This window comes from Salvelinus alpinus, chromosome 4 (genome assembly GCF_045679555.1).
Source record: "Salvelinus alpinus chromosome 4, SLU_Salpinus.1, whole genome shotgun sequence".
Classification (NCBI taxonomy): domain Eukaryota; kingdom Metazoa; phylum Chordata; class Actinopteri; order Salmoniformes; family Salmonidae; genus Salvelinus; species Salvelinus alpinus.
In genome coordinates this window covers 24,699,678-24,715,086 of record NC_092089.1, presented here as the reverse complement: position 1 = coordinate 24,715,086, position 15,409 = coordinate 24,699,678, and the positions used below count along the sequence as shown (strand labels likewise).

The window sequence follows — 15,409 nt, the reverse complement described above, 5'->3', positions numbered from 1 at the left end:
GAAAAGATAGGCCTAATAATGGCAACGGAATGCTGTCCAACAATAAAATGCATTATTAACGTTTTCACCTTTATTTAGTTAAGTGATAATGCCGGAGAAGCTGGTGTTTGGAGGATATATTGGCATGGGTGTTGTTGGCAAACCATGCCAATATATCCTCCAAACACCGCCTTCTCTGGCATTATCACTTTTATACAACAGGTTACCAACATATTCAAATAATGATTGACATATTTTCATGAATTTATTCATACTATTTTATCCTTCCACAAGATATAGATATAGTCCTATTCTTATGCCTTGCTTGCTAGCTAGCCAACTACGGCTAACTTACAGTCACGTTTAAGCTGTTATTCTCGACAAATTTATTTGGATACATCCATAATAATGAGTTAATAAGCCTCGATTTCACCCGCCATAGGAAATGTTAGGACACTGTTTTTCAGAGGAGCTAGCCGACAACACAGCTAACACAATCACTTCAAACTGAAGTTGGAAAGACTGCAAACTGCTTTTTATTGACATTTCTTTGTATATATCCATACAAATGATGCCAACTGATTCATGATTTTGACTGGATGACAAACGCTGCCTCCCTGTCTGTCTCTCCTGACACGTTCATTACGATGGGACAGTTGGAGATCGAATTTGAATATTGAAACAATGTTGCAAATGTCGGAGAGACAGACCACAAGGTTTATACAAATCTCCGCTGTTGAAAACTAAATGTTAGTCTAAAAGAAATGTGTAGATGCTTTTTATAGTGGAGATCAAGTTTATAAGTTGTCTGGCTGGGCTGATGAGACAGTCAGATTGAATTTTTTTTATTTTTTATTTAACCTTTCTATACTATTCTACTGTATCTTAGTCTATGCCGCTTTGACATTGCTCGTCCATATATTTATCTATTCTTAATTCCATTCCTTACTTAGATTTGTGTGTATTGGGTATATGTTAAATTGTTAGATATTGCTGCACTGTCAGAACTAGACACACAAGCATTTTATTTTTTATTTAACCTTTATTTAACTAAGCAAGTCAGTTAAAAACAAATTCTTATTTACATTGTTTGCCTACATTTTAGCGTCATAGATTTAGCCGGTGGTAACTTGTGGAATAGACACTGGCTGGAATGCGGTTTTAACCAATCAGCATTCAGGATTAGATCCACCTGTTGTATAATTAAGTAATAAAGCATGAGGGGGTTTGGTATATAGCCAATATACCACGGCTAAGGGCTGTTCCCCAGTAGGCCGTCATTGTAAATAAGAATTTGTTCTTAACTGACTTGCCTAGTTAAATAAAGGTACAAAAAATATATATATAAAATGATGCACAACGCATCGCGGGGTGCCTGGACACAGCCCTTAGCCGTGGTATATTGGCCATACACCACAAACCCCCGAGGGGCCTTATTGCCTCTATAAACTACTAACCAACGTAATTAGAGCAGGAAAAATAAATGTTTTGTCATACCGTGGTATAGGGTCTGATATACCACGGCTATCTGCCAATCAGCATTCAGGGTTCAAACCACCCAGTTTATAATCATAAATAAACAATGCAAACAACAAAGTGGATGTGTGTTTGATGAAGGTTACCATGGAGTGTCCCAGTGATATTTTGGCCTCCATACCATGTGGGTGTATAGTGGACGTAAAACAAAAAATAATTATGAACATTCTAAAACGACATCACAAGATGTAGCAGAGTTAAACACAAGTCACTTATGAATTAATTGATTAAGTCCTGTTTTGCATTTAGTTATTCGTGATGAGGAGGGTTCCCAGATAGGAGCCTAGTATTAACACACAATGCCTCTCCCCACTGCTCTCTCAACCTGTCCCTGGCCATGCACTCCCCTTCAGTTTGTTACAGGGTGAACTTAAGTCTCCATACTTATATTTCTAGCATTATTAACACGTGTATAATATTTTGTTGTGATGTAATTACATCGCCTATTTCGAGTATTGTTATGTCGGTTGTTAAGACAATGCACAAGTTGTAGTTAAGCCTCGAGGCTGTTTTCCCATTTTCCTTTTCCCATGATCTTTGTCTGTCTATATGCTGCCATCTGCTGGTACAGTTTAGACACCACCACAGAACACATTTATTGCTGTCACACTGAGGACATGATGATGGATATCGAGTTTCCAACTGGAGAATGTAGTAACTAATCAATGATTGAAAACTACATCAACAACTGTCTGATTTAGTGAAGGTACATTAGGCCAGGACTATGATCCTTATTGGACATGCACCAGCAGGTTTAGACAGTGGTTAACTGAACACACACTGTTCTGTTTGACCAAAAGGCACACTGTACTGTATCTGTTTGAGCAAGGGTGCGACTACAGTTTAGTAAATTAATAATCCACAGCTAACCTGCATCATGCACTCATTTTGAAGTGAGACTCCGCCTGCTGTCATAGCCCTTACGAAAAAAGATTGTAGTCAGAGTGCAGTATGGAGCAATTATTGCGTCCAAAATAACACAGCCGACTGCAGTTACTGCACTTTTACCTCAGTTTCAAAACTACAATCAGCATTCTGCTGGCTAGGTCTCTCTTCAGTCTTTGGCTGTAGATTGTTCCTGCTCGGGTCCTCTGAAATACAGCACCCTATGCAAAACATTACCAACCAAAGGCAATACTTTCTGGCAGGCCTGATTTACCTACCATCAAAAATAAGTTCCTCTTTATGCAACCACTCTCAACTATGTGACATTTGGGGAATGGTGTAGGCCTAACTGACCAAATTTATACAGTAGGCTTTGTTATGACGACTGAATAACATTCAGACAGGTCCTAGATATTATTATCTAAAATAAACAAAAACGAGTTGATTCACAACAAATTTAGAGTTCCGCGGAAGTCTTGTCGTCTACTCAGGAAAGACGCGTAATGGCCATGTTTCCCACCTTCCTTTTATTAGAGTAGCACGATTTTTTTTCTTATTTCAGGGGGGCAGGATCCAAACTCGGTAGATCGATATTGAAGATGGAAGGAGCAGCGACGCGCACTGTGATAACGTCTACCAGCAGCAGCACCGACAACTTTGCCACATCTACTCTGGCATGCGATAGGCACTTTTTTCGCACTGCTTCGGGGCTCCTCGTTTTCGCAGAAATAGTAAGTAGTCAAGTTTCAAGGTTCAAGCTGTAGGCTACGGGATACGCATGGTACGTCTTCCAAAGACATGATTACTTGCAGGTTCCTTCTAGATCATGCAACAACAATAAGACATAATAAAGGTTAAGAATACGAACATAAATTACATGGCTCAATAGAACAGAATAAACATTTTATAGTAGCATAAGTATAATTCAAGAAAGCACATTTTATAGTCCAATATTTACACGTGTATTGGAGAAGGTTGGGATAAGGGGGGGGGGGGGCAGTGTATAAACTGGGCAGTATGACAAGAGTCTGGTAGCAAATCAAATCAAGTTGTTTGGTCACATACATGTGTTTAGCTGATGTTATTGCGGGTGTAGCAAATTGGGCTCCCGAGTGGCAACGCGGTCTAAGGCACTGCATCTCAGTGCAAGAGGTACTGATTTGAATCCAGGCTGTATCACATTCGGCTGATTTTTGCTCATTCTTCAAGGCAAAACTGCTCCAGCTCCTTTAAGTTGGATGGGTTCTGCTGGTGTACAGCAATCTTTAAGTCATACCACAGATTCTCAATTGGATTGAGGTCTGGGCTTTGACTAGGCCATTCCAAGACATTTAAATGTTTCCCCTTAATAAACCACTCAAGTGTTGCTTTAGCAGTATGCTTAGGGTCATTGTCCTGCTGGAAGGTGAACCCCCGTCCCAGTCTCAAATCTCTGGAAGACTGAAACAGGTTTCCCTCAAGAATTTCCCTGTATTTAGCACCATCCATCATTCCATCAATTCTGACCAGTTTCCCAGTCCTTGCCGATGAAAAACATTCCCACAGCATGATGCTGCCACCACAATGCTTCAGAGTGGGGATGAGGTTCTCGGGGTTATGAGAGGTGTTGGGTTTACCTCAAATATAGCATTTACCTTGATGGCCAAAAAGCTCAATTTTAGTCTCATCTGATCAGAGTACATTCTTCCATATGTTTGGAGAGTCTCCCACATGCCTTTTGGTGAACACCAAATGTGTTTGCTTATTTTTTTCTTTAAGCAATGGCTTTTTTCTGGCCACTCTTCCGTAAAGCCCAGCTCTGTGGAGTGTACACCTTAAAGTGGTCCTATGGACAGATACTCCAATCTCCGCTGTGGAGGTTTGCAGCTCTTTCAGGGTTATCTTTGGTCTCTTTGTTGCCTCTGATTAATGCCCTTCTTGCCTGCTCTGTGAGTTTTGGTGGGTGGCCCTCTCTTGGCAGGTTTGTTGTGGTGCCATATTCTTTCCATTTTTTAATCATGGATTTAATGGTGCTCTGTGGGATGTTCAAAGTTTTGGATATTTTTTATAACCCAGCCTTGATCTGTACTTCTCCACAACTTTGTCCCTGACCTGTTTGGAGAGCCCCTTGGTCTTCAGGGTGCCACTTGCTTGGTGGTGCTCCTTGCTTAGTGGTGTTGCAGACTCTGGGGCCTTTCAGAACAGGTGTATATATACTGAGATTATGTGACAGATCATGTGACACTTATTTAACTAATTATGTAACTTCTGAAGGTACAGCTGAAGTCGGAAGTTTACATACACCTTAGCCAAATACATTTTAACTCAGTTTTTCACAATTCCTGACATTTAATCCTAGTAAACATTCCCTGTCTTAGGTCAGTTAGGATCACCACTTTATTTAAAAAATGTGAAATGTTAGAATAATAGTAGAGAGAATTATTTCTTTCAGCTTTTATTTCTTTCATCACATTCCCAGTGGGTCAGAAGTTTACATACACTCAATTAGTATTTGGTAGCATTGCCTTTAAATGGTTTAACTTGGGTCAAACGTTTCGGGTAGCCTTCCACAAGCTTCCCACAATAAGTTGGGTGAATTTTGGCCCATTCCTCCTGACAGAGCTGGTGTAACTGAGTCAGGTTTGTAGGCCTCCTTGCTCGCACATGCTTTTTCAGTTCTGCCCACAAATATTCTATAGGATTGTGGTCAGGGCGTTGTGATAGCCACTTCAATACCTTGACTTTGTTGTCCTTAAGCCATTTTGCCACAACTTTGGATGTATGCTTGGGCTTATTGTCCATTTGGAAGACCCATTTTCGACCAAGCTTTAGCTTCCTGACTGATGTCTTGAGATGTTGCTTCAATATATCCATATCCATTAAATTGTTTAACTTGGGTCAAACGTTTTGGGTAGCTTTCCACAAGCTTGTGAAAGTGAAATTTACTGTCTGTAAATTTTTGGGGAAAAATTACTTGTGTCATGCACAAAGTAGATGTCCTAACCGACTTGCCAAAACTATAGTTTCTTAACAAGAAATTTGTGGAGTGGTTGAAAAAACAAGTTTTAATGACTCCAACCTAAGTGTATGTAAACTTCCGACTTCAACTGTAATTGGTTGCACCAGATCTAATTTAGGGGCTTTATAGTAAAGGGAGTGAATACATATGCATGCACCACTTTTCCGTAAAAGAAATTTCATTTTTTTTTTTCTTCATTTCACTCCACCAATTTGGACTATTTTGTGTATGTCCATTACATGAAATCCAAATAAAAATCTATTTAAATTGCAGGTTGTAATGCAACAAAATAGGAAAAACGCCAAGGGGATGAATACTTTTGCAAGGCACTGTACATATGAGATGAGTAATGCAAGATATGTAAACATTATTAAAGTGACATTATTAAATTGGCTAGTGTTCTATTTATTAAAGTTGCCAATGATTTCAAGTCTGTGTACATAGGCGGCAGCCTCTCTGTGCTAGTGATGGCTATTTAACAGTCTGATGGCCTTGAGATAGAAGCTGTTTTTCAGTCTCTCGGTCCCAGTTTTGATGCACCTGTACTGACCTCGCATTCTGGATAACAGAGAGATGAACAGGCAGTGGCTCGGGTGGTTGTTGTCCTTGATGGTCTTTTTGGCCTTCCTGTGACATTGGGTACTGTAGGTGTCCTGAAGGCAGGTAGTTTGCCCCCGGTGATGCGTTGTGCAGACCGCACCATCCTCTGGAGAGCCCTGCGCTTGTGGGCGGTGCAGTTGCCATACCAGGCGGTGATACATCCTGACAGGATTCTCTCAATTCTGCATCTGTAAAAGTTTGTAAGGGTTTTAGGTGACAAGCTATTGCGCCTTCAGCTGGTCTGCGCATGCTCTGAGTTGTGATGTCAGTGTGTAGCATGAATGTAAATGTGTGTACGTCTATATGGGCGTGTGCATGAGGGAGTGCATGTGTGCTAAGTTGAGGAGAATCAGAGCAGGTGGTCAGTCCAGTTCAATTGTTCAACAGTCTGATGGCTTGTAGATACCAACAGGCTCAGAGACAGTTTCTATCAGACCTCATGCTCTGACCGTCTGCCAGATGTTAAGGGAGGGAGAGAACAGCTTGTGACTGGGGTGTGTGGGGTCCTGGATGATGCTGCATGACTTCCTCAGGCACTGTTTCGAGTAGATGTACTGGATAGGTGAGAGCACGGTCCCATGATGTACTGGGCCGTCTTCACCACCCGCTGGAGGGCCTTGCGGTCGTATACGGAACAATTCCCGTACCAGGCCGTGGTGCAACCGGTCAGGACATTCTTGATGGTGCAGGGCTAGTATTTGGAGAGGACCCGGGGCGGCATGCTGTTGACAACAGTGGAGGTGGTGTTGGTCCATGACACATCCTCGGTGATGTGGACACCGAGGAACTTAAAACTAGTGACTCTCTCTACTGCAGTCCGGTTGATGTGGATCGGGACATGTTCACACCCCTGCTTCCTGAAGTTAACAATTAACTCCTTTGTTTTGCTGACTTTGAGGGAGAGGTTGTTGTCATGACACCACAATGCCAGTTCACTTACATCCTCCTTATAGGCTGACTCGTTGTTGTTGGTTATCAGGCCTATAACCGTGCTGTCGTCAGCAAAGTTCATGAGGGAGTTGGTGTCGTGCAAAGCCACGCAGTTGTGGATGATCAGGGGGTACAGCAGAGGACTGAGGACACCCCTGGGGCACCCCTGAGTTAAGAGTCAGTGTGGAGGAGGTGTTGTTGCCAATCCTCACAGCCTGTGGTCTGCGCCTCAGGAAGTCCAGGATCCAGTTGCAGAGAGGGATGTCCTAACTGCAGCACAAACATATTTGTGTCCAAGTTTGATGTAATAATTTATTGAAATCACTATGGCAGTGGCTTTTACCATGTTTCTCACAATAACTGCCATCAGAATTCATGGAGGGAATCAATACCGCTTTGTTGATTAAACAAATTAAACACATTATGAAGATCAGACATTTTATATTGTTCATACCTTGTATCACATGGCTAATTGTACCCTTATCATAGGGGCACAATTAGTTCTGATAACGGGAAGAGTTGGCCATTTGCTGAATTCCATTACTTTTATACAGATTTGCATTCTGTTCGACCTGTATATTTTATGTGCATTTTATACACATTTTGCATAGGCTAATGACCTGTATTTTTTCACAGATGGTGACGTGACATTGTACTGAAAACTGCACTGAACTGAAGATTCAATTATTTCAAAATTTTCAAGGAAATATAACTGGAGAAAATTACCATAATGTCAACCTACTTCCTGTAATATAGGCTACTTCCTGTAATATAGGTTACTTCCTGTAATATAGGCTACTTTCTGAAAAATAGGCTACTTTCTGAAATATAGGATACTTTCTGTAATATAGAATACTTTCTGTAATATATACTACTTTCTGTAATATATACTACTTTCTGTAATATATACTACTTTCTGTAATATAGGCTACTTTCTGTGTAGATAGACATTGGTTCACAATACAGTGTTTTATTTTTCTCCAGAAAGGGAAGTTGCTTAAAAAACAAGGTCAGTTTCATTGTCCCTTTTCCTTCCAGCATCAGAGGAGAATGTAACCAAAAGAGTCTCCTCTTCCACTTAGGCCAGACATTCTTTTTTCCTGTGACATGAAGCAACCAATGAAACATTCTTTTCTTTTAATAACAGGAAGGGAGGTTTGCAGTGTAACAGAGGACAAAACGTCCCATTATTTACAGTAGCATGCAGTATAACAAACGGCATCTATAGATTTATCATGATCAATGTGTGACGACATTCTGTCAGATCAGATAGGTGTCAGTCAGCTGCGGGTTTAATTTCGGTTCCAGCAATACAAACTATGAAAAATCACTGGCAATTATGTTATACTTTGTATAGCTGTTGTACTGTTTTAGATGAGAGTTTGCAGGTAAACAGATCACTCTACACTGCACTGGATACTGTGCATATGATTTGATTTGATTTGATTTAGGCTATATTATTTCCTTTCCTTGTAATGTCTTTCTACAGTATGCCATCAAGATAAGCACAGCAAATGCATTTAAATACATGATAAGGTAGACACCACCAGACTACAGCCATCACTGACTATGTGTGCGTCCCAAATGGCATCCTATTTACTTTCTACTGGAGCCCTATGGGCCCTGTTAAAAAGTAGTGCACTATAAAGGGAATAGGATGCCATTTGGAATACTGGCTATCTGCTTCCCTGTCCCCTCAGGTGTTTGGTCTGCTGGTATGGATGCTGATAGCAGGGACAGAGTACTTCCGTGTGTCTGCCTTTGGGTGGGTCATGATTGTGGCCATCTTGTACTGGGTCCTGACGGTCATCTTCCTCATCATCTACCTGACCACGGCTTACAACAGGATCCCTCAGGTCCCCTGGACAACTGTGGTACAACACATACTATGACACATAATACAACAGCACATTATTTGAAATTTGACTGTTTGAGGTTGTTTATTATATATCTAGTAATTGAATAATTGTGGACTATTTGTGTAACAGAAAACCAATGGAGTTTAATTGCCTTGATGGTTTTGGGGGAGAGAGCAAATAGATGAACCAAGTCTTTATGAATGTGATCAAATGAAACCATTCTATAATGTGTACTACCCTACAGTATCTGAGCCAGCCAGGAATCCTGTTGTTGTCATTCTACAGGGTCTGTTCTTCAACAGTAGTGCTACAGTGATGTATGTGGTGTTCTACAGGGTCTGTTCTTCAACAGTAGTGCTACAGTGATGTATGTGGTGTTCTACAGGGTCTGTTCTTCAACAGTAGTGCTACAGTGATGTATGTGGTGTTCTACAGGGTCTGTTCTTCAACAGTAGTGCTACAGTGATGTATGTGATGTTCAACAGGGTCTGTTCTTCAACAGTAGTGCTACAGTGATGTATGTGGTGTTCTACAGGGTCTGTTCTTCAACAGTAGTGCTACAGTGATGTATGTGGTGTTCTACAGGGTCTGTTCTTCAACAGTAGTGCTACAGTGATGTATGTGGTGTTCTACAGGGTCTGTTCTTCAACAGTAGTGCTACAGTGATGTATGTGGTGTTCTACAGGGTCTGTTCTTCAACAGTAGTGCTACAGTGATGTATGTGGTGTTCTACAGGGTCTGTTCTTCAACAGTAGTGCTACAGTGATGTATGTGGTGTTCAACAGGGTCTGTTCTTCAACAGTAGTGCTACAGTGATGTATGTGTTGCTCTAGAGGGTCTGTTCTTCAACAGTAGTGCTACAGTGATGTATGTGGTGTTCTACAGGGTCTGTTCTTCAACAGTAGTGCTACAGTGATGTATGTGTTGTTCTACAGGGTCTGTTCTTCAACAGTAGTGCTACAGTGATGTATGTGGTGGTAGCAGCAGTGGACGCAGCTTCAATCAGCCATGCTATTAAGGGGCGCCATAACTACAACTGCTGGGTCGCATCCACAGTAAGAAAACCTCCTCAGACCTCCCAGACAGACATTTAAATCACGCCAACTGTGAAAATATACCACAAATATGATTTATGATTACAGCGATATTAAAATATACACTATTAAAATGCCAAATATATGCCTACAAGTCAGATAAGAGAGGTATGATGCCACTGTACCATCCAGAATGATATCTATTTGCTATCTACTAAGCCTACTCAAACTCAGACCCAGTATTGTACTGAATTTTTATGTTTTCATCCGTCTGTTTTTCAGTTCTTTGCCTTCCTGGTCACGCTCTGCTATGCAGGAAGTACATATTTAAGTTTTAAATCATGGAGATCAAGGGATGAGGAACAATAACCAAGCACAAAGGACAGCTAAAGTATATCCATTATGGAACACATGAAGAATGCAACAACCACTCCTTCCCTTTGGAAGGCATTTCTCTATTATTTGATTTCTGTTATATTTCTGTTATTTTGGAGTCATGGTGTGTTTCATCTGTTGGAATGACAGAGCCTGAACCTCAGTGGTGTTTTTACTTCTTATGAACTCATGAGTTTTTTAAAATTACATTTGGATGAAAATGACTGAAGCTAATAAAGTGGCTATTCTGTTTTTCTGAAGCTGGAGATCGAGGCTTTAACTCCAATATTAAAATGGATTGGACAGTAATGTTGTCCCACACTAGATGGTGCTACAATACAAGGCTAAGAAACAGGGCTGATGAAGAACATTACAGTCAATTCTCTTTTTGTGAAATGTGACCAGTTTCAGGAAACTAGGCGTACTTCACAGGAGTACCTTTTCAATTAGACATTTCTTTTTTCAAAATATGTTTTTTGGCGGAAATGCCTACTCGAACATGTGAACTTTCATGTGCCTTAATAGCAAACTTGTATGCCATCTGTAAATACGAATAAAAATGTAAATTACAAGCCTAGTTGGTTTAGCCACAGAAAAAGACAGCAACCTTCTTGCTAGCCATGATTGGCTGAGATAATGAGTGGGCTGGACATGCCAAGAGATGAGTTTGGATTGGTCTGCCATTTAGCACGCGTCTGTCTATTTGAGCTGGTCAGTATGTGTTGGTAATCCTGTCTAACGCAGCTTTTTCTTTTAAAATAATGCGTAGTAAAACTGCATACGTGTTGCTCTCCACTTTCTGGAGGACTGAGTTTAGTGGAATTCGAGTAAAATAGCTAAGGAATGGAGAAAACACCTGTCTCCGGATTACATCTTCAAATTTAGGGCAACCATTGTATCCGTGACAGGAGACGCGTCCATGTATATGGGTAAGAAAGTGGTTTCATTTCAAGTTAAAGTGTACTGTTAGCTAGCTAATGTTAGCTGGCTGGCTTGCTAGCTTACGTTACGTATGATCTTATTATTCGTATCTCAGAGCCATTTGCTTGGCTAGCTAACATTAAACCTGGTTGGTTAGCTACCTGCAGATTCATGCTGGGTAGTAACGTCATGAGTTGGGATTATGGTTCATTGTTTAGCTAGCTATGAGTCAGCTACACTGAACAAAAATATAAATGCAACATGCAACAATTTAGAATATTTTATTCATATAAGGAATTCAGTCAATTTAAATAAATAAATTAGACCCTAAATTATGGATTTAACATGACTGGGAATACAGATATACATCTGTTGGTCACAAATACCAACAAAAAAAAAGTAGGGGTGGATATCAGAAAACCAGTCAGTATCTGGTGTGACCACCATTTGCCTCATGCTGCGCGACACATCTCCTTCGCATAGAGTTGATCTGGCCGTTGATTGTGCCCTGTGGAATGTTATCCCACTCCTCTTCAATGTCTGTGTGAAGTTGCTGGATATTGGCGGGAACTGGAACACGCCGTTGTACACACCGGTCCAGAGCATTCCAAACATGCTCAATGGGTGACATGTCTGGTGAGTAAACAGGCCATGGAAGAACTAGGACATTTTCAGCTTCCAAGAATTGTGTACAGATCCTTGCGACATGGGGCTGTGAATTATCATGCTGAAACATGAGGTGAAGGCGGTGGATGAATGCAACGACAATGGTCCTCAGGATCTCATCACGGTATCTCTGTGCATTCAAATTGCCATTGATAAAAATGGAATTGTGTTCGTTGTCTGCTTATGCCTGCCCATACCATAACCCCACTGCCACCATGCGGCACTCTGTTCACAATGTTGACATCAGAAAACCACTCACCCACACAACGTCATACACGCTGTCTCCATCTGGCCGGTATAATTGAAACCGAGATTAATCCGTGAAGAGCACACTTCTCCAGCGTGCCTGTGGCCATCGTAGGTGAGCATTTGCCCACTGAAGTCGGTTACGACGCCAAAGTGCAGTCAGGTCAAGACCCTGGTGAGAATGACGAGCACACAGATGAGCTTCCCTGAGATGGTTTCTGACAGTTTGTGCAGAAATGATTTGGTTGTGCAAACCCACAGTTCCATCACCTGTCTGGGTGGCTGGTCTCAGACGATCCCGCAGGTGAAGAAGCCAGATGTGGAGGTCCTGGGCTGGCGTGGTTACATGTGGTCTGCGGTTATGGAAGTACTGCCAAATTCTTTAAAATGACGTTGGAGGCGGTTATGGTAGAGAAATGAACTTCTCTGACAACAGCGCTCATGGACATTTATGCAGTCAGCATGCCAATTGCACTCTCCCTCAAAACTTGAGACATCTGTTGCATTGTGTTGTGTGACAAAACTGCACATTTTAGAGTGGCCTTTTATTGTTCCCAGTGCAAAGTACACCTGTTTAATGATCATGCTGTTTAATCAGCTTCTTGATATGCCACACCTGTCTTGGCAAAGGAGAAATGCTCACTAACCAATGTAAACAAAACAAATTAGAGAAATAAGCTTTTTGTGTGTGTGGAAAATTTCTGGGAAACATGGGACCAACACTTTACATGTTGCGTTTTTGTTGTTGTTCAGTGTATATACAATGAAAACTTGTCAAATAGAGGGGGATACATTTACTCAGATTATTTAGTGATTCTGGTCTGAATATACAGTAGGGATGCAGTAGTCAAGCTAACATTTTAGGCTCTATAATAAGCTATAATGTAGCATTGTTCATGGTTTAACAACTATATTTTTTAAAAATCACATAATTTCTTTAAGATTTGCAACCATCCCATTGCAGATTCCAAGAACACAGGATGAGATGTTACTATCCTTTGTGCAAGCACTTCCAAGAGTTCATGAACAGTGAGACTGGTGAAATTTGGGGAGCGCATCATCAGTAGTGTACCTTTGGTTCCTAGGGTGTTTCGGCCTTTCACACTATACACCCTCCCCAAAGGCGGCCAGCGACAGGGTGATCAATCCTACGCTTGCGTCCCATTCCCAATTAGTCATAGGAGTTGCCTTGTTGTTGATAGCCAACATCCCATGGGACTATGCATGGCAGGGGCGTCTTCCTCCCTGAGTCAAGCATTGTTGACCGCATACCTCCTGGCCCTCTCACTTCGGGGCCCAGCTGGGGTCTTTCCTCTTCATCCAGAGCCATTGACTGCTGCCTTCTGCCGCCTCTGATACAGCTTTGATTGCCGAACGCTGGCTCTGGCCCTTAATTCCCAGGTCTCTAAGCAGTCTGGTTGTAGATGTTGCCACAAAACCTCTGCAGCCCACCTCCACTGGTCGGACTTCTGTGTTCCAGCCATGATGCCGTGCTTCGGCAGCTAGATCGGCATAGCGCAGATGTTTTCGCTCATAAGCCTCATCTACTGAGTCCTCCCAGGGTACTGTGAGCTCAATGATGAAGACCTTCTTGAGCGAACGGGACCAGAGCACCATGTCAGGTCTTAGGGTGGTGGTTGCAATCTCCGGAGGAAACACAAGTTGCCGGCCAATGTCAGCTAGCATTTTCCAGTCGCGGGCCAAGCGCAGCTGGTCTCGCTCTAATGGTGTAGAGCCGCTCTTTGGTGGTTTAGCCCCTTCGCGGACAAAGGTCGTCCGTAAGGGGTGTGATGCTGCTGGGGGTGGTAGGGAGTTGGTGGCAGCTCGCTTGTCCTCCAGGGCGGACGCAAGGTTTTTAAGGACTTGGTTGTGACGCCAAGTGTAGCGTCCTTGGGTGAGGCTTGTTTTACACCCTGTGAGAATGTGCCTGAGGTTGGCTGGCATGGAACAGAGGGCACAGTCCGGATCTTCACCATACCATTGGTGAAGATTAACTGGTGTTGGAAGGACGTCATATGTTGCTCTGATGGAAAAGCTCAACCGCCTCGCTTCCATGGCCCACAGATCCTTCCAGCTGATCTTCCTCTTCTCCACACTGTCCCATCGAGTCCACTGTCCCTGTTTGGCAAGAGAGACTGCCTTGGCCCACCTTGCAGCCTCCTCCTGATGGCGTACTTCCTGCACTACCATCTTCCGCCGCTCTGGTGCAGTGGCCTTACTCCAAGCAGCACGGCTAGTTAGCCCAAGGCCTCCTCTCCCTTGCTGAACATGACCCACAATGTCAGCATGTCTGAGGGCTGCTGTTGCCTCCTGGACTGCTTTTCCTGGCCTCCATTTGCGCCCAGTTGCCAAGGTCGGCGCGTTGTTGCTCACCACTGGGTCTCGAGATTCATTCAGTGTCATCTGGAGCCTGGTTTTTGCACACTTGAATTCCTCTGTTAGACTGGTGAGGGGCAGCTTGAGGACACCATCTCCATAGAGGCCTATGGTGGTAAGGCATCGTGGAACTCCGAGCCACTTCTTTAAGTAGCCTGTGACTCCTCTTTCCATCTTCTCCACTGTTGAGATTGGAACCTCATACACTGCTAGGGGCCACAACACCCGGGGTAGGAGACCAAACTGCAGACACCAGGCCTTTAACTTTCCAGGTAGCTGGGTGTTGTCGATGGACTGTAGGCTACTACTGATGTCTTTGCGCAGCTGTTGCACCTGGTCTTTGTCCTTCAGGCTTGCATCATACCACCTTCCAAGGCTTTTTACCGGCTGCTCAGACACTGTTGGGATTTGGTCATCTCCGATGAAGAATTTCAGGTCAGAGAGTACTCCCTTCACAATCGTGATGCTGCGTGACTTGGATGGTTTAATCTTCATACGGGCCCAGCTGATGTTCTCCTCGAGTTTTCTGAGCAGTCTCCTGGTGCATGGGACAGTGGTGGTCAATGTTGTAATGTCGTCCATGTAGGCTCTGAGTGGAGGGAGGCAGAAACCAGAGTCAACTCGCTGTCCACCAGCAACCCATTTTGAGGATCTGATGATAACCTCCATTGCCATTATGAATGCCAACGGAGAAATGGTACATCCCGCCATTATACCTACATTCAGGCACTGCCATGAGGTGGTGAACTCTGAGGTGGTGAAGCAGAACTGCAGATCCTGGAAGTACGACTTCACCAGGGTTGTGATGGTGTCCGGTATGTGGAAAAATCTGAAGGCAGACCACAGGAGTTCATGGGGCACAGAGCCAAATGCATTGGCGAGGTCGAGGAAGACTACATGGAGGTCCCTTTTCTCCACCTTGGCCATTTGGATCTGGTGCCAGATCATGCTGGAATGTTCCAAGCAGCCAGAGAACCCTGATATTCCTGCCTTCTGTACAGATG

General features: G+C 42.9%; 1 protein-coding gene across 1 annotated transcript; it reads left to right on the top strand.

Annotated features, from left to right (window-relative positions):
* Positions 1–2,557: 2,557 nt before the first annotated feature.
* cmtm8b (CKLF-like MARVEL transmembrane domain containing 8b) lies at positions 2,558–10,768 on the top strand. Its single transcript, XM_071396213.1, has 4 exons — positions 2,558–3,131; positions 8,629–8,802; positions 9,723–9,842; positions 10,104–10,768. Exons 1-4 carry the CDS (start codon positions 3,000–3,002, stop codon positions 10,188–10,190), a joined length of 513 nt encoding a protein of 170 aa, XP_071252314.1. The 5' UTR covers positions 2,558–2,999; the 3' UTR covers positions 10,191–10,768.
* Positions 10,769–15,409: the final 4,641 nt, after the last annotated feature.